This window comes from Pinus tabuliformis, chromosome 4_1 (genome assembly GCF_031772625.1).
Source record: "Pinus tabuliformis cultivar Carrire ecotype Pingquan chromosome 4_1, CPIR1, whole genome shotgun sequence".
In the NCBI taxonomy this organism is placed as follows: domain Eukaryota; kingdom Viridiplantae; phylum Streptophyta; class Pinopsida; order Pinales; family Pinaceae; genus Pinus; species Pinus tabuliformis.
Window position 1 is genome coordinate 417,210,373 of NC_142303.1, and position 25,240 is coordinate 417,235,612.

Consider the following 25,240-nt stretch of genomic DNA (forward strand, 5'->3'; position numbering starts at 1 on the left):
AATTCAGAAGCGGAAACAGTCTTTGAAGTTTCAAAAATTAGCTTCGAAATCTTCTATAGCCTCCCATAGCCGGGTCTCGGCCGACCAGAAGTCTACGCTCAGGGATTGGTTAGCGTGTGAGGTTTCTGATTTATTACCACCGCTTGAGGTTAATGAAAGCTCTGTAAGAGCCAGTGCAGAAGCTAGCTCCTCTGGCCAGCTCAATCCGCTCGGTTCTTCTTCTGTTTTTCTTGGTTTAGGCGTTGCGGAGAAGAGTGAACAATCTTCTCTCTGCCCAGCAAGTAATCGAGGGGCTCGTTCTACCCTTAGCTCCAGTATTCCTCTGCGTGAGGATGTAGTTAACTCCTGCCCGCTGGTTCTGGTCAATGGACTGCCTAATGGTGTTGTGTGTAGTTCCTTTTCAGTGAATGGTGGGAAATCGCCAGCATCCATTGATGGGTTTCCATCCACGGATTCCGCCCTAAGCGTTTCTTACCCGTTCGATGCATCGAACCTAGCTATTAACCAAGTCTCATTCAATCCTATGGAAAACTGTGGCAGTTTACCTCTGCGTGATTCAGGCACGCAGGTTCCAATTGAAGGAGTGTGTGATAGCGTTGAGCGTGGAGTTGGTTTGCCAGTATCCTTTGTTGGTTGTCCAACGCGGAGTTCTTCCCTCTGCGTTTCTTGTCCTAATAGTACTTCGATTCATGCTGAGCCAATTCGGAGCTGCAGCTTGGTTCCTGTCATCGGTATGGGCTCTAACCTCCCCTTGCATTGTTCTCTTGGTGATTTAATGTCTAATAATAATAATAATAATAATAATAATAATAATGATAATAAGAATATTAATATTAGTTATAAAAATAATGTGGGCGTTAATAATAATAATAATAATAATAATAATGAAGAGGATGACGTAATTAATTTTAGTTCTATGAATAATAACATAGAAAGTAGTAGTAGGATCATTAATAATAATAATAAGTTAAAAGTTCTTAACATGAACAGTAATTCTAAGTTTAAGAAGAATCATAGTTTAAATAAGTTTAATCCTCCTCCCCCTCCTTCTCATAGTAATAAGAAGGTTGTCAATTTGTCTAGTTTCTCCTTTCCCCCTTCTATTTTTAAGGTTTTAGGCAAAGGTTTAAATTTTGCCTTGGCCCCTAAGAAGATCCCGGTGGATGACATTATTTGTGACATAGAATTTGGGATTCGTGGTTTACCTGATAGTATTAAAAACACTATTAGGCAGGATTGTGCTATTGTCCTTAGGAAGGCTAAGCCTCCTAAGAGCAACCTTAGCAGGGATGAATTTGAAGCCCTAAGATCCTTAAATCAGAACAAAGATATTGTTGTTCTGAAAGCTGACAAAGGTGGGGTTGCTGTCATTCTTAACAAGGAAGACTACCACAATAAAATGTTGGAGCATCTTCATAATAGTGGAAGCTATAAGAAGCTTCCCAAAAACCCGTTAAAGAAGATCTCTAGGAATGTGGCCCTTGCCATTAAATCCAGTAACTTGGTGGGTCCCCTGCACAATAAACTCATTGAGAGCAATCCTATCACTCCTAGAATCTATGGGCTCCCTAAAATTCATAAGGAAGGAGCTCCCCTTAGGCCCATAGTCAACACCATTAGAGGTCCTACCTATCTTCTGGCTAAGTTCCTTGCCTTGAAGCTTAAACCCTTAGTTGGTTGTACAGGGTCCTTCGTTAAAGACTTGGCTTCTTTTATTGAGGAGCTCAAGGACATTAAGCTGGACTCTGGAGACATTCTGGTCAGTTTTGATGTTGTTTCCCTGTACACTTGCATCCCTATAAATGAGGCCATGGAAGTGATCAACCATCTAACCGATCCTGATACCACTCGGTTAGTTGAGATCTGCCTCACTTCGACCTTTTTCAGTTTTGAAGGTGAGTTCTTTGAGCAAACCTGTGGGATTGCCATGGGCTCACCCCTTTCCCCTGTTGTTGTGAATCTTTTTATGGAGGATTTTGAATCCAAGGCTCTAAACTCAACCTGCCTCTTGCCTAAGCTTTGGAAAAGATATGTAGATGACACTAATGTCATCTGGTCTCATGGCCAAGAGGAGTTAGACCTCTTCTTCGATCATCTCAATAGTTAATCCTCGGCCATTAAGTTCAAAAAAGAACAAGAAGTCGATGGTTGCCTCCCTTTCCTTGATATTCTTGTCTCTAAGAATAGTGATGGTTCCCTCTCCCACCGACTGTTTCGTAAGAAAACTCATACGAAGCAGTATCTTCATGCTAGTTCCCACCAATTCCCAGCTCAGAAGTTGGGGGTTCTCAACACCCTTGCTACTTGTGCCTTAAGGATCCCTGATGACAAGAGCTTCGAAAAGGAGAAATCCCATCTCCTTAATGTCTTTGTTGAGAACGGTTATAGTAGGCACTTGGGACAGAAGGCCTTCCTCAAAGTAGCTAAGAATTCGTTAACTAAAAGAGATAAGAAGGAGCGGATTCTTGGTGTCCATATTCCGTTTGTTCAGGGGACCACGAATAGGATTGTGAGGATTCTTAAGAAGCATAATGTCCCCTTGACCTTTAGACCTTTTAACACCATTCGTAAGTCCCTCAGATTAGTGAAGGATCTTATCGACCCCAAGGACATGAAAGGGGTACATATTATTCCTTGTTCATGTGGGACCCCCTATATTGGTGAGACTAGTCGCTCCATTAATCAAAGGATTAGTGAGCACACAGCTGACCTTAAGCATAGGAGAGCCAAGTCTTCTGCTTTAGCAGAGCATGTGGAGAAAACCAATCATCATGTCTGTATCGAGGAGGCTAGTGTTATTGCTAGAGTGTCCAAATTCCATCACTAGAAATTTAGGGAAGCGCCTGAGATTGAAAAAAGGCCGAAAAATCTCAATAGAGAGGATGGCTGGAAGATCAGTAGTTGCTGGGTCCCAGCCCTCTCCTCCTAGTGGTTGTCTTCCTATCTTCCCCTCCCTAAGTATAGCTTTATCATGTTGTCTTTAAAAAAAATTTCCCCTAGTTTCCCATTTTTTGTGGCCTTTGTTCTTTGAGGTTGATATAGTTGGAGGTATTGTAATCACACTTATTTATGCTATTTGTTTTATTCTAATATAATCTTGAAATTAATCTATGATAATTTTAACCCTTAAAAAAAAAAACACCATTAATTTTTAAATATTAAAATATTCTTTCTAACCCTTAAATTACTCTGATATTTATATATTTAATTAACTTTTATAAATAACTATTAAATTAAAATTAATTTGCTTTATAATTAATTTATTTTAATATATATTTATAATTATAAGTGTATGAAACATTCCCTTTAACTTACATTTTAATAAAAATATAACTAACTATTTATATATTACTCTAATATTTATAACTTTTATATTTAGATATAATAACTTGGATAACTTACTATTAATTTAAATTTATTTATTTTAATATATATTTATAATTTAAATTACTCTAATATCATACCCTTAAATTACTCTAATATTTATATATTAATTTAACTTTTACAAATAACTATTAATTTAAAATTAATTTAGTTTATAATTAATTTATTTTAATATTTATTTATAAATAAGTGTATGAAACATTCCTTTGACTTATAGTTTAATAAAAATATAACTAGCTTTTTATATATTACTCTAATATTTATATATTTAATAACGTTTATAACGAACTATTAATTACTCTAATATTTAGATATAATAACTTTGATAACTAACTATTAATTTATATTAGATATAATAACTTTGATAACTAACTATTAATTTATATTAGATATAATAACTTTGATAACTAACTATTAATTTAAATTAATTTATGTTATAATTTATTTTTTAATATATATTTGTAATTTTAAGTATATAAAATGGTCCATTTACTTTTATTTTAATAAGAATATAACTAACCAAAGTAACTTATTTAATTAAATAATGGTTATAACCCTAATCCAATCCTAACTATTCGTTTCCCGGTCAAATCTAGCCGTTGTCAATATAGCCGTTACCTGGTCATGAAATATAGTCGTTGGAGGTTCTGCTCTTCTATTTAAAATGCAAAGCGAGATCTATTCATTCAACTTGTCGTGACGAAGAATCACACTGGTTGGTTCCAAACATGTCAACAAATAAAATATCATGTGATTTATGCCAAACAATCTCTCATAAAATTAAAAATACTTTCGATTTTTTCAAATAAATTTAAGAAAAAATAATAAAACATTTATAAAATTGTTCATTACGCAGTAACTAAACTTTGTATTATAAAAATTTCCACCAAAAAAAAGTCAATAACGTCACGTATTTCTTTAAAACAAAAAAAATTAGATATAGAATACGGAGTTGTCTATAATGCGACTTTTTGGAGATATCCGACGGAAGAAATTGAGGTTAAATCTTGATTTATTGCAGTTAAAATGTTTTTTAACTGCATATTTAGATTCAGCACTCATAAAATACAGTATAACTATTTATATATCATAGACCAACTTTCGTGAGAAACATAATCTATTTTAAAATCTCGAAAATGAATTTAATTTATTGTAAGGATTTTTAAGTTTACCTTTACTATTTATTAATGTCTTAATCAAGTTAAAGGAAAGCCACTGTCCGGAAGACGTAAAAGCTTTGAAGTAAGATTTGAATTTAAAATTGGGTAAACCACTTATGACATGGGATTCGTGACGTTGCATTTTGTTTTTTCGGTTATTTGAATTTAAAATTGGGTAAACCACTTATGACATGGGATTCGTGACGTTCCAAAGGGCTCATTGCATTTGTCCTACTTGTGGAGATATCTTTCTCGTTCAATGTTGGAGCATGCGAAAGGAGCTCTTTGACTTTAAGTTTTTTATGAACTTAAATATGAAGAACTTAAATATAATGTTATGAAGTTGTTTAATTATTTTATGTTTTGGAGCTTTCATTGAAATTTGATAAATATGGTTAGAATGAAATAATTTTTGGTTGTTTGAAAATTTGAATGTATAAATAGATTCAAAATTTTCAAAAAAAACCTAAGGGTTTGAATTATGTAAAGTCTCAAACTGTGTTTTTGTTGTTATTTTAATGTATAAATGGATTCAACATCACAAAAAAGCTAGGAAATTATGCATTGTTCATTTATTCATAGTTCATAAATCAAACACATGATTCCAATTGGTGATTCCAATAAATTCTTACGTGATTCTAAGCAAATTAAGAATATATGGTGGGAAAAGTTCTAAAACATAAAACAATGGCTAATTTCACAAAACATATAAAATACATATATATTCCTAATATAAAATAATATTAATTGTATATTTATAAACCATAATTTAATCATTATTTTTTAAAAGAAAAAGCTTCACGAAATTCTTGATGCAAAGATAAACTCAACCATCAGCATCTAGTGACTCATATATATATATATATATATATATATATATATATATATATATATATATAATAATTAAAAATGTTAGTTTTATATATATATAAAGGGAGAGAAAATTTTTATTTTAACAAGAATAAAATTGATCCTAGTTAAAGGTGCTTTGGATGCGCGTGGTTCCAGGTTAATGCCAGATAAAAAAGATTTTGGTTATAGTTTTCCTTGCGATGGTCTGGGACGGGGTGGTACTTGCGATATCTCGGCCTGGGATGCTTTTTATTTAGCAGTTTTCTGGATGTTGAATACTATTGGATGTGTTACTTTTTATTGGCATTGGAAGCATATAACATTATGGCAGGGTAATGTAGCACAATTTAATGAGTCTTCCACTTATTTAATGGGATGGTCAAGAGATTATCTATGGTTAAATTCTTCACAACTTATTAATGGATACAATCCTTTTGGTATGAACAGTTTATCTGTTTGGGAAATTTTTTATTTTATCAAGAATAAAATTGACATGATATATATATATATATATATATATATATATTCCTCCAAAAACGCTCATAATATTATTACTGAAAATAAAAAAACATTTTGTAAATGTTGTATGAAGTGCATTCAGAAATATTACAAAACAAGCATAAAGCTCCGAGAAAGTGCCGCAAACACTCGAGGTTCACAAAATTACCAAAACTTCAGGGTTGAAACCCCTCATAAAAACCATATAGGGCACAAAGGTCCATAATTAAAACCCGAAAGGTTACATACATTCTAGGGTTGATATCTAGAGAGAAACGAACCAATCAAACATTGGCCAAATGGTAGTAGGATCTTAAGCCCCAAAATGATCCACAAGTAGCAAGGCCACAAATACCTAAACAAATCCGACGATAACCCCATAAATCACACCCATGAGAAGCACAGTGATGGGAAACCTCGAACAAACTAGAAAGTCATAGTGATGGGAAACCTCAAACAAACTAGAAATTCAGCAACAAGACCCATTCATAAATCAACAACTACACCAATCCATGAACTGGAAATAAACACAGTAGTAAAAGAAGGGCTCGAGTGGTGGCAACAAGAGGTGGGACAACAACATGTAATAACCCAATCATGAACCTAGGTAGAAGTATACATGACCACATACAACAACACACCAAGAACCAACGAATACATAATGACACAAACAATAATAGATGAAGAAAGATCTCGACTTTAATAAACGAAGGGAGGCATGAACCAGGGCCAACGTGGCTAGGGTTCAACCTACCTTCCCCTCACTCCCTCAACTCCGCCCTATATATATAGAGAGATAGATAACAAATATGTATTGTTTAAAAAATTAGTTATAGCAATAATAATTATATATAGAAAGAGAAAGAGAGAGTTTTGTGAATATATTTTTTCTATTTTTAAATATGATTAAGGTACATATTACATTTTAATATCTAAAATGTGAATCATAAATAAAATTATCTCTCTCTCTCTCTCTCTATATATATATATATATAGAGAGAGAGAGAGAGATTTATGGATATATATTTTATACTTCCAAATATGATTAGATCATCTATTAACATTCTCATGTGTAGAACCCGAATGATAAATAAATATTTCAATTTCAACTAAGTATATATTATATGAAACACACACACATATTATTAGTGTGTTGCTGAAAATTAACATATATTCATGTTAATTTCGAATATACCAAGAGCCTAGAGGAAACAAATATTTTGACTTACAAACGTTTTCATAAGTTTTGCATTTAAAGAAATATTTGTATCTTGAGATATTTGATCCCTCTTGGCCCTTGGTAAATCTGGATTTAAGATAATCTATATTGGTATTTAATGAAGTTTTTGTATATATGTGTGTGTTTATGTATGATTGGTCCATTAAACGTTAAAAGAGATCAAGATTAATTAGATTCCTCTTAAAATCATAACTTTAGTGAGTGACTTGAAAGTTTAAGAAAGTTAAAATTGTAATATAAATTTTCAAATTAAATTTTATTGTAAATATATGATTTTACTTTATTGTTGTTTATGAAAGTTTAAATTTTTATTCGTAAATAAAATATATAAAAATAAACGAATAACTAAAACATTTTGTTTTTTAATTATTATTATTATATATATATATATATATATATATATAAAATAAAAAATCGTGAAATTATATTAAAAAACATTAAAATAGAAAGATATAAAATTTCACCTTATTAAAATCAAAACATATACATATAGACTACCACACACATGAGAGGTTTACATCTAACCATGGTCACTTTTCTCTATTGTGGGTCAACCACTTATAATTATTAATACAGGCTTTATTGATTCTCTAACTAACTATGACTCAGACTCGTCCCATTAGGCTTATTACATAAATAAAGGGGTTAGGTTTAGACCCTAACGTGCCCCCCCCCCATCCAAAACAACCTTTTCCTAAAGGCTAAAGTTTTGGAAATTGCTGAAGAATAGCGGCTAGTTCCCAGATCGCATCCTCTAGAGAGGTGTCTTTCCACTTGATGAGGAATTCCTTGATCATGCAACAATGGAGATGCCTTTCACCAGTGTCGAGGGCGTGTTCTGTTCGGAGCCAAAGTGAGCCTTCCTCATCCAATTTGGGTAGACGTTTTTGAACTCTGCAATTGTTCCCCGCCACTTTTTGAGGCATGATACATGGAATTGAAGTAGGTGCCAAGGCTAGTTTGTAGGCGACTGCTCCTATGCATTAAAGTATTTGATAAGCTCCATAGACTTTGCTGCTAGTTTTTGGCAGCCATTTTCGTTCAGAGATCTTCACTTATATGGTTGTAGTCGCAGGAATACCTTATCCCCTTCTTCAAATGTGCGCTTGAAACGATGATGGTCTGCCTGTTGTTTCATTCAGTTTGGAGGTTGGTGTAGATTATATTTGAGATGAGCTATCATGGTGGCATGGTTTTGTAGGAGTTGATCAACTACGTGTACTTTAGAACATCCAGGGATATAGGAAATAGGTGAAGGTGGGAGTCATCTTGATGGCTTCATGATAATTAGTATTATACCACCATTCAACTAAAGGTATCTATTGTACCCATTGATGTTGCTTTTCTAAAGTGAAGCACCTTATATATGTCTCCAAACATTTGTTGATTGCTTTTGTTTGACGATCAGTTTGGTGATGATAGGTAGTTCTTAGTTGAAGTTGTGTGCCTTGTAGTTTGAAAATTTCTTGTCAAAATTTGCTAGTGAAAGTGGGGTTGTGATTAGACACAATGGAAGTTGGCATGCCATGTAGTTTGAATATCTAGTCTAAGAAAAATTGAGCCACCAAATTGGGGGTAAATGGTTGTGGTAGAGTGCAAAAATGAGCATATTTAGAAAGTATGTCGACAACCACCATGATGACTGATTTGTTTCTCGACTTTGGGAGACCGGTGATGAAATCCATGGAAACATCCATCGAGACAGAGGCATGGAGTGGAAATGGTTGTAAGGTTCCCGATAACTTGATTGTTTCCCCTTTTTTGCTTTGACACACATCAATTTCATCTACAAAAGTAAGAATGTCATTTTTCATGCCAGTCCAAAAGAAAGAACTTCATGTGTGAGCATAAATCTTCTGAAAGCCTAAATGTCCTACAATTGGAGATGAGTGCAACTCATCCAAAATGCAGGTTTTGAGGGTGGATGTTGGTGATATAACTACTTGATCCTTGTAGCGAAGAATATCACCCTTTTGAAGAGTAGCCGACTGAGGAATTAGGATCTTCTATTAATTTATTAATAATTTGGGAAAGAGAGGGGTGGGAGAAACATTCCTTGTGAGCCTCTTCAATCCAATCTGGTATGGGCAGAGAGATTAATAGTAGGGTGCTCTCATCTTCAAATTGGCGTGATAAAGCATCACCTACTACATTGTCACGACCTTTCTTGTAAATTATTTCATAATAATATCCCAAAATTTTGGCAAGCCATTTATTTTTTTATGGAATTGATAGATCTTTCTCCATAAAATATTTTAGGCTTTGATGGTCTGTGTGGATTTGGAAGTGGCACCCTAACAAGTATGGCCTTAAGGTGTCTACTGCGTGTAAGATGGACATCATTTCTTTCTCATAGGTGGATTGACTCATAGGTAGATTAGCCATGGTCTTCCAAGGATGAAAGGATAACCATTGAATTTGGTATTTTGCTAGAGAATTAAAAAGCTAGTAGGATACTCCCGGGAAACAATATGGACCATTACATCCTCAAGCACTCCCTTAGGAGCTAATGTGGACCTGTCTGCAAGTTGCAACACTGTTGTGGTCTTTAGGATCCTTGGAGATCTAGTTTTAACATGGTATCCTTATTCATCACATTGATGGAAGCTCCAAGATTAATCAATATGTGAGGGGAAATGATGCCATCAATGTGCACATATACCACAGGATTTCCAAGGTCTAGATACTTTGGGAAAATCACTCTCCCCAACAGTAGGTCAAACAACTGATCAATGAAATTAATGGTAAGGGTGTATTTCTTTCTCCTCCCATGATGTTTGAAGCATTTCTCCTTGACTAGCTTGTTCTAGATAGGGACATCCTTGATTGCTTCGAGAAGTGGGATTTTAACACACAAGTTTTTAGGTTCTTCCAGAAGTTTAGTCTCTTCTGGGGTGTACTAACTGGGATGGGTCAATATTTCATGAAAAGGAGGTGGATTGGCTTTAGGAACACTCTCTTCCTTTTCCTCTTCAAGCTCCTCAGGTGGAGATGGAGGTTGGTTATATGGGAGCACTCTTCCAGACCTGAGGTTGATTTATTGAATTTCCACAACATAGGCAGGGTAAGATGCCTGGCCACTATAGAATTGTTGTTCTTGCTTACTATTCAAGTTTGGATTTGGTTAGGCAAGAATCTAAGGTTTCTTGGTTGGAGAAGGATGAGTTAGTTGTGGTTGAGATGGAGGTGGAGGTATTAAAGCAAGAGGTTGGTTGAATTGAGGCCTCCAACCTTGTGATGGTGTATTCCACTGAGGATGTGGAGAAGCATATGGTTGAAATGGTTGATTCGCAGGTTGGGAAGGATATTGAGGTGCATAAGACCAAGGAGAAGGTGTGGACCATGAAGGATGAGCAGGAAAACACCAAGGGGGCAGAGGTGCATTCTAATTGGGATTGTAATAGGAATAGGATACACCTTTCATGCCCTGCTGGTATGGCCAAGGTCCTTGAGGCATCCTTTGATTGATATAACAGAGTTGTTCAGCCCCACCTTCATCCCCTTGGTATACAACCTTCAATCTAGGTAGAGAAGGAAACTTATAAGTTGAATTGTTTTCGTTACAGACCGAGTAGACCTCTATAACATTTAATGGGCACTCATTTCTAGGGTGCCTTCTAGTGCATCTAGGGCAAAATATAACTAAGGATCTCTCTGATTTCTCTTGTTTCCTCTTGATCTACATAGTGACCCGTTTCATAGAAAAGGTGTGCAACATTTTACTTTTAAAGTCCTCCAAGATGTTTCCAATTTCACTCTTAAAAGATGTGTTGGAGGAAGAGGAACTGGCCAAAGCTTGACTAGCCCTACTTTTCTTTCTAGCAGCCCTAGAATGGTTTTGAACACTGTTTTGATATCATTATAGGGTAGTTGATAAATGTCCCCTCCATACAGAATGTTTAGGGTTTCCAGTATGTCCTCCCTGACTCCTCTAAGAAGGACTAACTTGAGTGATTTTAGATCAATGGTGCATCTGGCCCTCTTGTAACTAAGTTGGAACCTTTCTTCATAATCTTCTAGAGATTCATCAAGTCCTAGGGTCATTCTAAAGATTTCCTCTTTGGTGTCTTTGGACCTACAATAGTCCCTCTACTTGGTGTTAAAGGATTGTTGCATTTGAGCCTAGGTAGTGATGTTATCCCTAGGTAGACCCACAAACTAGTGCAAGGCTACATCTTTAAGAGTGGATGTGAACAATTTCAAGTTCTAGTCATCACAGGTATAATCATAAGTTCTGCAGATGAAATCAAACTCAAACAAGAAGGTATCAAGGTCCTCTGAGGTTAAGCCATGGAAGTGAGGAAGGGAAGAGGGACTTATATTTTTCCTCCTAGTATCTCCATTAGTCTCTCTAAAGGGAAAATCACCCTCGTTTTTGTTTTCAGCCTCATTTTTGTTTTCAGCCATGGTGTAAGTGTGTGGAATGGTCTCTTCTTCTTCTTCTTCCCCAATAGGATCTTCGAAGGTTTCAGGTTCTTCACCTAACGGGTCATCTAACTCTCCTGCAATCAGATAGGGAAACTAAGAGTCACCAAAGAAGAGGGAAGGTTAACTATTTGATGGTGTGGGGGTATTTGAAAAGAATTTTCCTAAAGTGTCTCTACTCCTACAAGGCATGAAAGAAATATATTTTTTCTTTTATGAGTTTTTTCAAAACCAAATGCAAGACAGAAAGGAAAGCAAGAGTAACATCTATCCAACAAATTCAAAATAGAGAGAAAAAGCAGAAATTACATCTACCTAGCTACCTCACCGGCAACGATGCCAAAAAGTGATGAGCCTCAATATTGTAGCAAGACTGGGTCAAATCCTAGGTGCCTCCTAGGGCTACCAATTTTACTTTATTAACTTGAGGTTTCATACAAACTTGGAGGTGGCAGTGCTATATACACAACAAATGCACCATTATACTCATTTTACTTCTCAACCAAGGCACTTGACCATTATGGTTTCAGACCATTCCTTTCTTGAACTAAAGGGAGTCTAACTACTGAGAGTGGAATGTAAATCTATTCTAATGTAGAGAAGGTAAATGGTTGTAAAACCAGGAAATGAAAGCTGCCAACTTGTAAATGCTATGAAATGACACAAATCACTTGCAGAAATGAAACTATGTTAATCTTGTACTTGGTCACCTAGCTATCAAGGTTTCTTGAAAATGGAATATTACTCTATCATTTCATAAGTCAAACATGCATGCATTAACTATCTCATTAACACTTGTAGAATAGATAAAGTTCTAATTAATACACTTAGAAATAAAAGAGTTAATGCTATCTCATCTTGCAGGAAAGAAAGGAGTGAAAGGACTAGTCTAGGTGGCACCTCTGGTCTTGGATTCCAAGATAAGGGGTTAACCTGCTCCTAAAATAGGATATACTATCATTGTAGGTCAAACAAGGTCAAAATAACCTGCTACAGGTTTGCTACATGAAACTGCTACAGGATGTCTTGAACTACTATAGCAAGTTGACTGAGAGGTTTTTGGAGGACAAGATTGGTGGGATGAATTGTTGGAAAGGTGCATGATAGTTGTGGAAGGTGTAGGGAAGGTGAGCATCGCCCAAGGCCAAGACCAACACTCCAAGGAGGTCGTATTTGCCTAAGATAGTTTTCTCATGGTGGCTGGAAAACATAGGTTCATAATATGGGCTAGTATGCATCAAAAGAAGGTGGAGGAGACCTAGGTGGAGTTGGTTGGAGGAGTCCCTTCCAACAGATCTACAATTCCTGCAATAACACCTGTTTCTATTTTCATTTACAAATTATTACATGTCAACATGGAAAATATGAGTTGAATTTAGAAAACGTGATCTAACTATTGTTAAGGACTAGATCTTTGAAATGGACTACCTTCTAAGCTACAACGATCTTAAGAACCATAATAACAATTGAAAATAATTCCAAGAAATCATAAACAACTATCTAGCTAAGAATGAGACTTAATCTAGGCAATGAACAAAAGACAAACTCTATTTTTGGGCTGTGAGAGTAGGGTCCCCTAATCATGATCCCATAACGTAGATGAGATAGAGGTCACTGTCACAAGCTTTTCTAGTATATTTTCCTTCACTAGACTGCAACACTAATCTACTCTTTAAGCTAATGAAAGTATGGATAAGAAACAACTTAATCAACTTTCTAAGCTAAACATAAACATAAATAAACTTCAACAGTTAATCAACATTATAAGCTAAGAATACACATACAAAAGAGAGGAACTTCTGCTGCTAGGGTTGGGCCCTTACCCAAGAGCTTCAGCCCTCTGAGCCAACTTAGTGCTCGATCAAAATAGAATTTCTCATTATCAATCAAGAAGCATCAAATATATCATAACAATAATAGTCAAATATGCTTCAACTTAATGGCCTCTTGGCTACAATAAAACTTTGAATCCTAATGAGTCCCTTAGCTTGCTTATTTATACAAAAATAGAGCTACCAACATCTCCCTAGAAAATAGGGGTACTTGGCTCCCTAACTCAAGAATAACACTTCCTTGACTGGCACTTGCTTGGCTACGAATGAACCCGTCTTGCTTGGCTACTAGTGACACCAAGCTGATGAGATAGAGTGGGAGAATATTCGACTAATTTTATGAAATAAGGAGGGAGGCCACTTCCTAGAATCTCTCTTGCTTGCCTACTCCCAGTCCTTGCACTCAAGTCAACTCAAAACTACTCAAATTTCCTGCATTTAGCCCACATTAGGCCATATGCAATAGTAACTCACTTTTATTGTTCTCACTAAGCAAAATATAACAAAATCTATGAATAAATGTGAGAAAAAACAATTTAATAAGTTGGATTTGTGACCCATATAGTTTACCTATTGATGAGCCTCAACATATAGAATCCATTGTCATTAAAAATAAAGAAAGAAAGATGATTTGAGTTTAAAATAAAAAATTGTAAAATATTTAATGGAGTTAATTTTTATGGAAAAATAAATGAACAATTTTTTTTTTTTTTTTTCTATTAAAATGTTAAATAATATTGTAAAAATTGCTTTCAATAAAAATATTAAAAGATGCTAAATTTATACTTACATTGAGTTTTTTTAATTTTAATTATAAAATTTCAACTATATATGATTTAGATTTCCATTAAGATTATATTATTTTAGATTTATGTGATTTTGGATTCATAAATAAGTACATAGTTGAGATAATTCTGGGTATAAACCATCCATATAAATTTATGTCCAATTAATCCCAACAAAAAAACATTTATATTATTATTCATTCCCATAGCCAGGTTTTATTGTAATCATTTATAGTCAAAATGCTACTTTCAATTAGTTCTTAAAAAAATTAAAAAGATTTTATAAAATTTACTAAAGTTTTGAAAAAATAACTATTAAACTGAATATTTTGAAAATTATTTTTGAAATTTGAATTTCTCTTTTCTTATTGGATCATATAGATGAAATAAAAAAATAAAAAAAGATCTATATGCCACCAAGTGTCATAATATTACACACATCAAATCTCAATATATATGAAAAAGAGTACACACACCAAATCTCAATATTTATGAAAGTTTTATTATTTATAAAAAATAAAAACCAAAAAAATTATATTTGCCAAGTGTCATATATATTTATGAAATTTTCATTATTTATAAAAAAATTCATTTCTAAGTGTGTGTCAAACTCATATTTTATTTGTAATTAATGTCTAACTTTTGAAAATAATTTACTAAGTTTACTCAAGTTTTTGAAAAATTTTACAATCACATTTTTATTTTATGATATCTTTTTGTTGGTTATATATATGATATTTTAAATGTGAAATTACATTATATATGCATTCACTTTTATATATAATATTAACATATACAATTCACTTAATATGAAAAACATCTAAAATTGTTATGTCACTACTTAAATAACATATTCCTAAGTTATAATGGGATTTTTTTAACAAAATCTCTTTCAAGTACTTAGGACTTCAATACTATTACAACAAATACAAAAAAGTCCATATTATTGCAACAAATACAAAAAATCCAACAAATACATTTGTGATATTCTATCACTCTTTATATCAAAATTGTTTTTTACCTTCATAAATTAATTGCTAATTGGAATTGATATTATAGTGTCAATTTTACATTTACTGTCTGTCTAATCTATTAATAATTTAAAGTCTCCCAATACTTATAAATATTTTCTATTTCTTTTTCCATAAAAATATTAAATACCTAAAACTTAGCTATTCCTTTACCAACAACATATTTCAAAACAATATAATGTAGTGATAAAGAAAAAGTAATGTCCATCCATTATAAATATGTATAGCTCTTTGATATGCCTTTAAGTCAACATCTTTTTTCATAATTAATTATGTGTTCTTTTGATATTATATACTATTTTTCTTTGAAACATTTTTACTTACCTTTAATAGCTTGCTTCAATTTATCATATTAAATGTTTTTATTTCAAACATTTTTAACTTGATTTTATAGGTAACTTGTGTAGGAGTCATATATGGCCTTGAAGTATCAAGTTGTTAAATAATAAAAGGTAAAGACTTATAAGAATTTGTATATGCATTAGTTATTTAAGAATATAAACGACAAATAAAAGTCAATTGATGCCATTAGTAGTGGAAATTTTTGTTATAAATGATTTTAATGCAAAATAGAAATTTCATTGTTTTAACTAAACACTTATTGAATCTTAACTTTGTGAATTTAACTATAAAAATCTTCCTACTTAAAAATTATAATATTTTACGATTTTTTTTTTATTTTCGCCTGCGGACTTCAGAGCTCGGCCCGCAGCTAGGGTTCTGACCCCGCCGCCCTGTGCTGGCTGCTGCGCCCCAGCGCACAGCTCCCCCCCTCCCTCTGCAATCAGATGGAGGCCCCTGAGGGCCCTTCTCCCCCTCCGGATCCGCCCCCTGAAGTTTCAGCATTCATGAATCTGATAGCGAATGGATCAGTTCGGCAACCTTCAGTGACCCAGCAAAAATTCATAAAAAGGTTGGAATCGATCCCTTCTGTTGCCCTGCCAGAGGAGGATACCTGCAAAGCTGCTCTGAACCTGTCTGAAAAAGGCCTCATTGGCCAGTTTACAGGCCTATGGCCCTCTCCCAAATCTGTGGAGGATTGGACCCAAAGAAACTGGCAATCTCTCATAAAAAATGGAGTGAAGAGTTACTTCGTGGGCAAAGGGTACTTCGTCTTTGTCTTTGAATGCTCAGAAGACAGAAGCCTAATATTCAGAAACGGCCCCTACTTCATGGGGCCGCAGGGACTCTATCTAAATCAATGGAATCCAGATTTTGATCCCACTCAAGATGTTCCATCCGCGGTTCCGGTGTGGGTTAGACTTCCCCATCTGCCCCTTCACTGCTGGAACCAAAAGTCGTTCCAGACCATTGGGAACGCTCTAGGCAAGTATATAGATCAGGCAGTAAGAAGAGATCAATACTCCTGTGCGCGCATCTGCGTCGAAGTGGATCTCGAAGAAGGATTGCCGGAAGCGATCAAGCTCACGGTGGCAGGTTGGTCTCACATTCAAGAGCTTGATTACGAACAGCTCCCATTTAAATGCAGACACTGTCATGGCTATGGCCACTTCGCCAAGAACTGTAAGAAGAAAGCAGAGGAACAGGTTGAGAAACAGAATGGAGAACAATGGACATTAGTCCAAAGATCAGTCCAAGCAAAGAAAAACTCAGGAAAAAGCGCTCCAACAAGTGACAGGAACAATGATACCCCAGCTCAGGAAACGGGAGACAACGAAAAAGGATCTGAGGAGGCGCAACCAGATCTGCCGACCAAAGCTCAGGCTAATGAGAATCCTGAGGAAACCCCATCAAAAAGCAAAGAGGCAAGAGGTGAAATCCACATTGAAGCCAACCAAGGCAGCCCTTCAAGTCCCACGTATGCTGACATGGCGAAGAAAAAGCCAGCTATAAGCTCTGAGTCTTCAGAAGAAGAACTCTATGAGAGGCCTTTAAAAAGACCAGGAAGGAAATCCCGTAAAGAAAAAAGAGAAGAAGAAGCAGAAAGGTTCAAAACCCAAGGGAGCCAATCCACGATAGAAATGACAATCGGGAGAAGTAACAGGCCCAGGACTTCCAAGGGCGGTTCCACCCCAAGCATAGGTAAATAATGAAATTAGTCTCTTGGAATTGCAGAGGACTGGGGAGCCCCGCAAAAGTCGAAGCAGTAAAAGACCTTCTAAAATCGGAACCTGCAGATATCCTCATGCTCCAAGAGACTAAGATAGCAGGACAAGCCCTGCTAGAAACCGGAAACTCAAAATGGAAGAAGAACTCAGGCATAGCTGTCAGCGCTCGGGGATCCTCGGGAGGCCTGGCAACGCTCTGGAATGGAGAACTATTCCAGCTGATTAGCACTCATGAGACCTTGCACTGGATCTACACAGAACTCACCCACACTTCAAGTAAGTTAACTATCTCTTTGGTCAATCTTTATGTTCCAGTTAACTATTCAGAAAAAAGAGACTGTTGGAAGTCTTTGGCAGATTTCCTCGAACAGGAAGCCCCTAACAACATCATCCTCGCGGGTGATCTCAATATTGTCCTGAAAGCCAAAGAAAAAAGAGGAGGCACTGATCACAAGGACCCTATGGTGGGCGTAGTGGAGGAAATCGCTCAGACTTGGGATCTTCATGACATTAATCCAATACACGGTTTATATACCTGGTCAAATAATAGATCTGGAACAGACCACATCTCTGCTCGGCTCGATCGCTTTCTAGTGCAATCTCTCCTCATGAACAAGAAAATCATAACATCAAAAATCCTGCCCAAATTGTCCTCGGATCACAAGCCAGTTCAGCTCTGCCTAGAAGATGAAGAAGACTTGGGCCCCATTCCCTTTCGATTCTCTCCTCAGTGGATTGAAAGAGAAGGCTTTATGGACACGGTGAAAGCATCCTGGAACACCCCCATTGCAGGATCCCCAAGCTTTGTTTGGGAGCAAAAACTGAAGCTCACTAAAAAAGCTTTGAAAGAATGGATCAAGAAACCAGCGCCCAATCCCACCTCTCTAAGAGTTGCAGCTGTCCAGGCCCTGCATTCCCTGCAAAATAATATGGAAAGCAAAATTATTAATGAAAACCTCTTGGAAAAGGAAATTAGAGCGCAGAGAGCAGCCTATAAATCTTTCAGAAACGAGGAAGAATATTGGAGACTAAAATCAAGGAGCCTGTGGCTAAAAGGAGGGGACCGCAACACCTCTTTTTTCCACCGGCAGTACATGGCTAGATTGTCTAGGAATCACATAACAGAAATAAAGACCATGACGGGCCAAATCTGCAAGGGCTATCAACAAGTTAAAGAAGTTGCAGAACAACACTTTCAGAATCTCTTCAGCTCGGATGATCAAGGTGAAGAAATGGAGGAAGCAGAATTTCTCAATCACATACCCTCCTTAATTTCGCCTGAGGACAATGCAGAGTTATGTAAACCTGTCACAGAGGAAGAAATTATCAAAACCATCTGGTCCATGGACTCTGACAAGGCCCCCGGACCGGACGGTTTTTCCATTCACTTCTACAAAGTCTGCTGGGACATAATAAAATATGACCTCCAAAGGATGGTAAGGGGATTCATGTCAAAAGCCAAAGTAGGTGGTAGCACCAACTCAACCTACTTAGCTCTGATCCCCAAGGAATCTAACCCGGAAACTTTTGCCAGATTCAGGCCAATTTCCTTATGTAATGCTTCCTATAAGATCTTGGCAAAGCTGATGGCCAATAGAATGAAGCCCTTGCTCCCTAGAATCATCTCAACATCTCAAGGAGGTTTTGTGAAGGGTAGACACATCCTCGACAACGTCATCCAAGTTCAAGAGACCATCCACACAAGCCAGCAGAGAAAGGAGAAAGGCATGTTAATAAAGCTAGATATGGCAAACGCGTTCGACAGAGTTAATAGAGAATTTCTCAGCAAAGTCTTGCTGTCCTTTGGCTTCTCCATTCAGTTTGTTAATCTTCTAAAAGCCTGCATGAACAATCCTTGGATAGCTCCTCTCATAAATGGCAGACCTGCAAACTTCTTTAAAGCGAAGAGAGGCATCAGGCAGGGATGCCCTCTCTCTCCCTATCTTTACATCATAATGGCAGAAGCATTGAGCAGAAAACTCGAAGATGAAAGACTGTCAGGCTCCATCCCGGGCCTCAAAATCACCAGTAGATTAAGCCCCATAAACCATGCTTTATTTGCAGATGATTCGATTCTTCTGGGGGGTGCCTCAATCAGAATTGCAAAACCCTGTGGCAAGGTCATTAGGAGCTACTGCAAAGTCTCAGGAGCATTGGTAAATGAAAGCAAAAGTGAAGTCTACAGCTGGAATACAAACCACCAGGAACTCATTAACATAGCCAACACTCTTGGATTTAAAGGGCATTCTCAATGGGAGAGCATCAGATATCTCGGCCTCCCTATAATCTCAGGAATGAACAAAAGATCGCTGTGGAGTGACATAATCTGCAAATTCAAAGCCAAAATCTCGAAATGGGGAGGCCATTGGCTGACAAAAGGAGGTAAGGTTGTTTTAATCAAATCACAGCTCTCCTCTTTAATAATTTACCAAGCTGCATTTCTGCTTGCTCCCAGAAATATCATGGACCAAATCTCTTCTCTTCTTAGGAATTTCCTCTGGCAAGGGGGCAGGGGCAACGACAAGAAACTGCACCTGGTCAACTGGGAAACAGTCAAGAAGCCTCTCGATGAAGGAGGTCTCCAAATCAAAGATCCCTCCCTGGTTAATCTTGCTCTAGGCAGTAAGATCCTGTGGAAATTGTATAAAGAGCCAAGTCACCCTGTCAGCGCCACTCTTCGCTCAAAATACACTACCAGCGGTGAGCTAAGAAACCTTCGACTGGACTACACAGCCAACAGCACTCTTTTGTGGAAACTCTGTCTCAAGAGCAGCAAAATTTTCAATAGTAAAATCTACAGAATACCGGGGAATGGCAAGAAAACCAGCATCTGGAATGATAGGATAATGGGGCGAGACGCCATAAAGGATAACGAAGAAATCGCAGGCTTAATAGAGTGGTTAACCTCTTCCGGGAAGACAAGTCTCTACGACATATCTGAATGGGACCAGCAAGGCGATTGGACAGGTTGGGCAATCCCTGCACCACCAGCCCATCTACTGCATCAACTGAACATCTTCATGGAGCAACTCGAAGAGGCCGCCCCGATCCACAGAGCAATGACAGATCGATGGGGCTGGGGCCATTCTGGCGATTACTCTGCTGCGGAAGGATACAAAGCATATCAAATAAAAGGAAACAGCAAGCACAGTCCAGCGCTTTGGAAAAACATTTGGGCTCCCACTGCTCTTCCGAAAATCAATTTTTTTGTCTGGTCCCTGATCCATAATAAGATCCTAACAGGTGATAACCTTGCAAAAAGAAGTTTTGCCGGCCCTCATTGGTGCGCCCTCTGTAGAAGCCACGCCGAGACTGTGCAACACCTTTTTATCGACTGTCAATTTGCAAAGGCAGTTTGGGAACATACGCTGCAAGATCTACATATAACCTCCCCGGCTCACATAACAATTCCGGATCTCTTTTCTGAATGGAGCCGCCGGTACCCTCGACACATACAGCAAAAATCGATTTGGAATAAAATTTGGAATGCGCTGCCCAAGTTCGTCTGCTGGAAAATCTGGTTGGCCCGCAATCAGAAGGTTTTCAAGGAACATCAGTTAACTTCTTTGCAGGTAGCAGCCAAGGCTAGATCGCTTCTCCTAGAGACGGTGCAGCAACAGTACTATAAAGAAGATGAAACTCTACAACAGGTTGAGAAGCGTTGGATTGGAAAGCTTACATTGCAAAACAGGAAAACTCTCTTTGCACCTGATCTAGAGCACCCAACCTGGAAGAAAAGAGATGCAGATGACACATTCCAGAAGTGGTGGAGAGCTCAAAACATTCATACAATATTCTTTGACGGGGCTTCTAAAGGTAACCCTAGCCCCTCGGGCGCCGGTGGGATCATCTTCTCTCTTGAAGGGCGCTCCAGAGATTTTTTCTACTGGGGCCTCGGCGTGAAGACCAACAATCAAGCAGAACTTCTCAGCCTCCTTAAAGCCTGCCAAATTGCCAGAGCAAAAGGGGTCAAGGATATCCAGATCTTTGGAGACTCGGAGATTCTAATAAAGAAGTTGAGGGATGGAGAGTTATTCCGAAATGTAGGCCTCAACAGAACTCTGGAAAGACTAAAAAGAACTCTTTCATACTTTACAACCACCAAATTATATCATATTCTCAGAACTTCCAACAGTGAAGCGGACTTGATGGCAAACAAAGGAAGCGCACTGGTCAGAGGGCGGCTCTTCATCAATGAGGATAGCTTCATAGAAACTCCTCCATAATAGATTGTTTCAGCAGCTGTATTAGAAGCACAAGCAAGTTGTAAGCAGGGCTGCCTCGGCAAAGCCCCTCTCCTTTTCCACCAGATTCAATAAAATTCCATAACCGTTTCAGTTAAAAAAAAAAAAATTATAATATTTTAAAAATTTGTTTTAATATTGTGAAGTAAAAACCTAAAATCGAAAGTTGAAGAAGATCTGAAGTATTATAATGTCACCTCAAATGAAATCTTGCAAAGCACACGTTTTAATTATTAAAAAAATTTAAAAATCTCTATGCATAAACATGATGATAACTTTTATCTTAAATACAATAAAAGAAACAATTACTAAGCAGCAACTTTGCATATTACACTTGTTTTAATAATAAATATTTAACTTTTAAAAATGTTCAATTAAATTTAGATTTAACAATATTATAAAGATCTTATTAAAAAACTATAATTTTCAACTATTACTAAAATTATCCAACTAATATTAATATAAACAACCATTGTTTTAAATTTTAAAATAAATTCAAAAATTAAAACTTAGAAAATAAAATAAAATTAAAAAACCATAACATTTTAATCTATCTTTAAAATTCATAAAACTTGTAAAGCGCGTCTTTATCATAATCAGCTGAACATGCTTAATTGAAAAAACATTATTTAAGCCCCAATTGGTGTACTATTACAACAAATACCAAAATTCATAGCAAATTTCCTCTATGGTGTTATTTCGGCAAACAAAACTAACTACTAACAAATACAGCGGAAATTCACACTTTATCTTACAAATACAATGAAAATCTACACTTTATTGCGTTGGAAAGGTAAAAAGGATCTTCTCAATAGTGGCCGGTGGATTGTTCTATTTAACATTTAGGTACACAAAACAAAATTTACATTTTATTGGGTTAGAAGGATAAAGAAAGATTTTCTTAATCGTGAGGTGGATTGTACTTTCATCCAACATCTCTACACACAAAACAAAATTTACATTTTATTTGGCGGGAATGGTGAAGAAAGACTTTCTCCCTAGTGGAGTGGATTGTTCTTCCATCCAACATCTAGGCACACAAAACAAAATCTACACTTTATTTGGTTGGAACAGCCAAAAAAATTCTTACGAGTAAAGGATACCATATTATTCTTCCATCCAACATTTAAACACACCAAACAACTAAAAACTCACCAATACCTTGGAAATCCACACTTTATTCGACTAGCCCCCAACCTAAAATCTAAACCTAATTAGAAATCTAAACCTAATTAGGAAAAAAATAGCACTCCTCCGGACTAACAAGGATTTTTATATATTCAGTCTATGGGTTTGGCCACGATAACAGAGTGGTTGAGAATTTGCAAGCTGAATTGACCTCTTTTCTCCGTTAAATCCACCCTGGATTGCCCCGGAGGAGGCAGAAGTTCAAAGTTCTGAACCAGCCTTCCAAGCGCCAGAGCCACGATTGGCAGAGCCAAGATAATTCCAGGGCAGCTCCTCCTTCCAACGCCAAATGGCAGGAATCTGAAATCGTTCCCGCTTGCTTCGATCTTCTCCTGATCTCCCAGAAATCTCTCGGGTATAAACTCCTCGGGTTTGTCCCACCACTCGGGATTGTTGGCCAGAAACCAGGCGTTCACCAGGATTTTGCTCTCGGCGGGGATGTCGTACCCGCAGAGCTTGGCGTGGTGAAGGTTCATGTGAGGCACAAGCAGGGGAATCGCCATGTGGAGACGCATGGTTTCTTTGACCACGGCTTGGAGGAAGGGCAATTTGGTAGTGTCCGGCTCCGTCAAGGGGACGCCCCGCCCGATTACAGCGTCCAGCTCGGCGCGGATCTTCTGCTGAATGTCGGGAATGTTCACGATTTCCGCTATTCCCCATTCCATGGACCATAAAGTCGTCTCGATTGCTGTCACCATACAAAAAACAGGAAACAGTCAAAACCAATCAGCAATTCAATTTAAATACATAACATGTTGTATGTATTCACCTGCAACATTAATGTTCTCGACGATGTAGAGGACATTGTCTTCGTTGATTTCGCCCTTCTCCTCAGCTTCCAAGATGTGATCTATGCCGCACCTCTCGCCCGTCACTTTGGAGCCTCTGGAACTCGCGGCCAATTTCCTGCAATCATGCTCAACAATTTTTTCATCAAATACTACCCCTCAGCCTATTCATCCCATCTGATATCGATGCCCATTAAGCCTTACAATAAAATTAATCTAATTTTTAATTAAAATAAAATTAATTAATTTTTCGTTTCACATAAAACAACAATTTAAGCCATATCCTTACTTTCGCTCATCAATGAAATAATCCTTGAATAGCGACAGCCTCTTTTCTTTGACCTCCTTGCACAATTTCAGGTACCCTCTGAGGAACGGTCTGAGAACAGGAATGAAGTCACCATAGTTAAAGTCGAAGCTCTGGGAGAGGCGGCTCCTCTCGCCATTGAGGGCCTTGAGGCGAAGGAAGAGCGGGTCATCCTCGCTCTCGAAGCGCCTGTCAAACATCATCCTGTACATGATGTTATACATCACCAGCTGCAGGCGCCTCCTGATCACAATCCCCGTGGTGGACGCCTCGGGTCGTTTCTTGATATCGTCCACCGCGCGGCCGAGCTCGTCCTCCCACGCGAATCTGTACTGCTGGACGACCTTGTTGGTAAAGAAGGGAACCGTCATGATCCGCCGCATCTTCCGCCAGTGATCGCCGTACACCGTGAACACCATGTCCTGCCCCTTCCCCGTGAATAAATCCAACACCACGTTCCGAGTCCGCGACCCGAACTCCACGCCCTGCGTGTGCAGCACCTCCTTCGCCACCTCCGGCGACGACACCACGACCAGATTCCTCTGCCCCATCTTCAGCAGAAAGATCTCGCCATACTTTTTCGCCAGGTCCCCCAGGTTCTTGTGATTGAGATCGTCCCCTACCTGAAGCCAGTTCCCGAAGATGGGCACCGCCAGCGGGCCGGGGGGCAGCTTGAACTTCTTGGATTTGAGCTTCGATATGAAAATGGCCCCAACAATTACAGCGAAAATGGCCAGAAGCCCCTTCTCTACATTTGCCACACTCGTCATCTCCATCATTATCATTATGCAATGCTTCTGGAAGAGAATTCAATGCTTCTGCAATTCATGCAATTGAAGAAACACACTCACAGCCCAGAGCTGCTTGTTGAAGGATGTTGCAGGGAAGGATGCATATATATACATAAGTAAAACCCCCACCTTGAAGAGTAGATAGGAAAGGGTCGTAAGGCACTGCGTGACTTTCTTACCTACCCACGCCACCTCTTGCTCGTTGCCGCCGCCATTCTGGCCTGGCTTTTCGCTATATATATAAACATTAAATATCCAAATTTGGAAATCATTACTCATTCAAAAACTGAAATTAAAATATTAAATAGGGATACTACATAATTAGCAGAGCAACATTAAAACAAAATAAATAAATACAATTGCAGTATGTCCCTTATAGAGTTGAGTAGGCATAAACAAATAAAATCTAATTTTAGAAATCCTCATGTCTAATTTGGTTTACCTCAATTCTCTTTAGGTTTAGGCGTTGGAGAACCTAGTATTACTCTTGTAGGGAGACAATTGAATCCTAGAAAGCAGATGGGAAATTTACGAATCATTCACACATTGTGTATTTGTTTCTCTTTGGGTGTTTGAGAGCCGAGTAATACTCTTGGAAATAATTGAATCCTAGAAATAACATGACTCAGATGGAATATTAGAAGAA

At 37.3% G+C, this 25,240-nt stretch overlaps 2 protein-coding genes across 2 annotated transcripts; one reads left to right on the forward strand and one right to left on the reverse strand.

Annotated features, from left to right (window-relative positions):
• Positions 1–15,995: 15,995 nt before the first annotated feature.
• On the forward strand, positions 15,996–21,502 carry LOC149176081 (uncharacterized). The gene is made up of 2 exons (XM_089421338.1): positions 15,996–17,095; positions 17,284–21,502. The coding sequence occupies exons 1-2, from the start codon at positions 15,996–15,998 to the stop codon at positions 21,500–21,502; spliced, it is 5,319 nt and encodes a 1,772-aa protein (XP_089277464.1).
• An 846-nt stretch (positions 21,503–22,348) lies between these two features.
• LOC149176082 (trans-cinnamate 4-monooxygenase-like) lies at positions 22,349–24,662 on the reverse strand. Its single transcript, XM_089423024.1, has 3 exons — positions 23,786–24,662; positions 23,478–23,614; positions 22,349–23,396 (listed from the first exon to the last, which is right to left on the reverse strand). The coding sequence occupies exons 1-3, from the start codon at positions 24,586–24,588 to the stop codon at positions 22,801–22,803; spliced, it is 1,536 nt and encodes a 511-aa protein (XP_089279150.1). The 5' UTR covers positions 24,589–24,662; the 3' UTR covers positions 22,349–22,800.
• Positions 24,663–25,240: the final 578 nt, after the last annotated feature.

Coding starts and splice junctions, on each gene's coding strand:
- LOC149176081 (XM_089421338.1), top strand. CDS start 15,996: ATGGAGGCCCCTGAGGGCCCTTCTCCCCCTCCGGATCCGCCCCCTGAA. Junction 17,096..17,283: donor GAAGAAGAACTCTATGAGAG/GCCTTTAAAAAG, acceptor TTGGAATTGCAG/AGGACTGGGGAGCCCCGCAA.
- LOC149176082 (XM_089423024.1), bottom strand. CDS start 24,588: ATGATAATGATGGAGATGACGAGTGTGGCAAATGTAGAGAAGGGGCTT. Junction 23,615..23,785: donor TATTTCATTGATGAGCGAAA/GTAAGGATATGG, acceptor GCATGATTGCAG/GAAATTGGCCGCGAGTTCCA. Junction 23,397..23,477: donor CGAGAACATTAATGTTGCAG/GTGAATACATAC, acceptor GTATGGTGACAG/CAATCGAGACGACTTTATGG.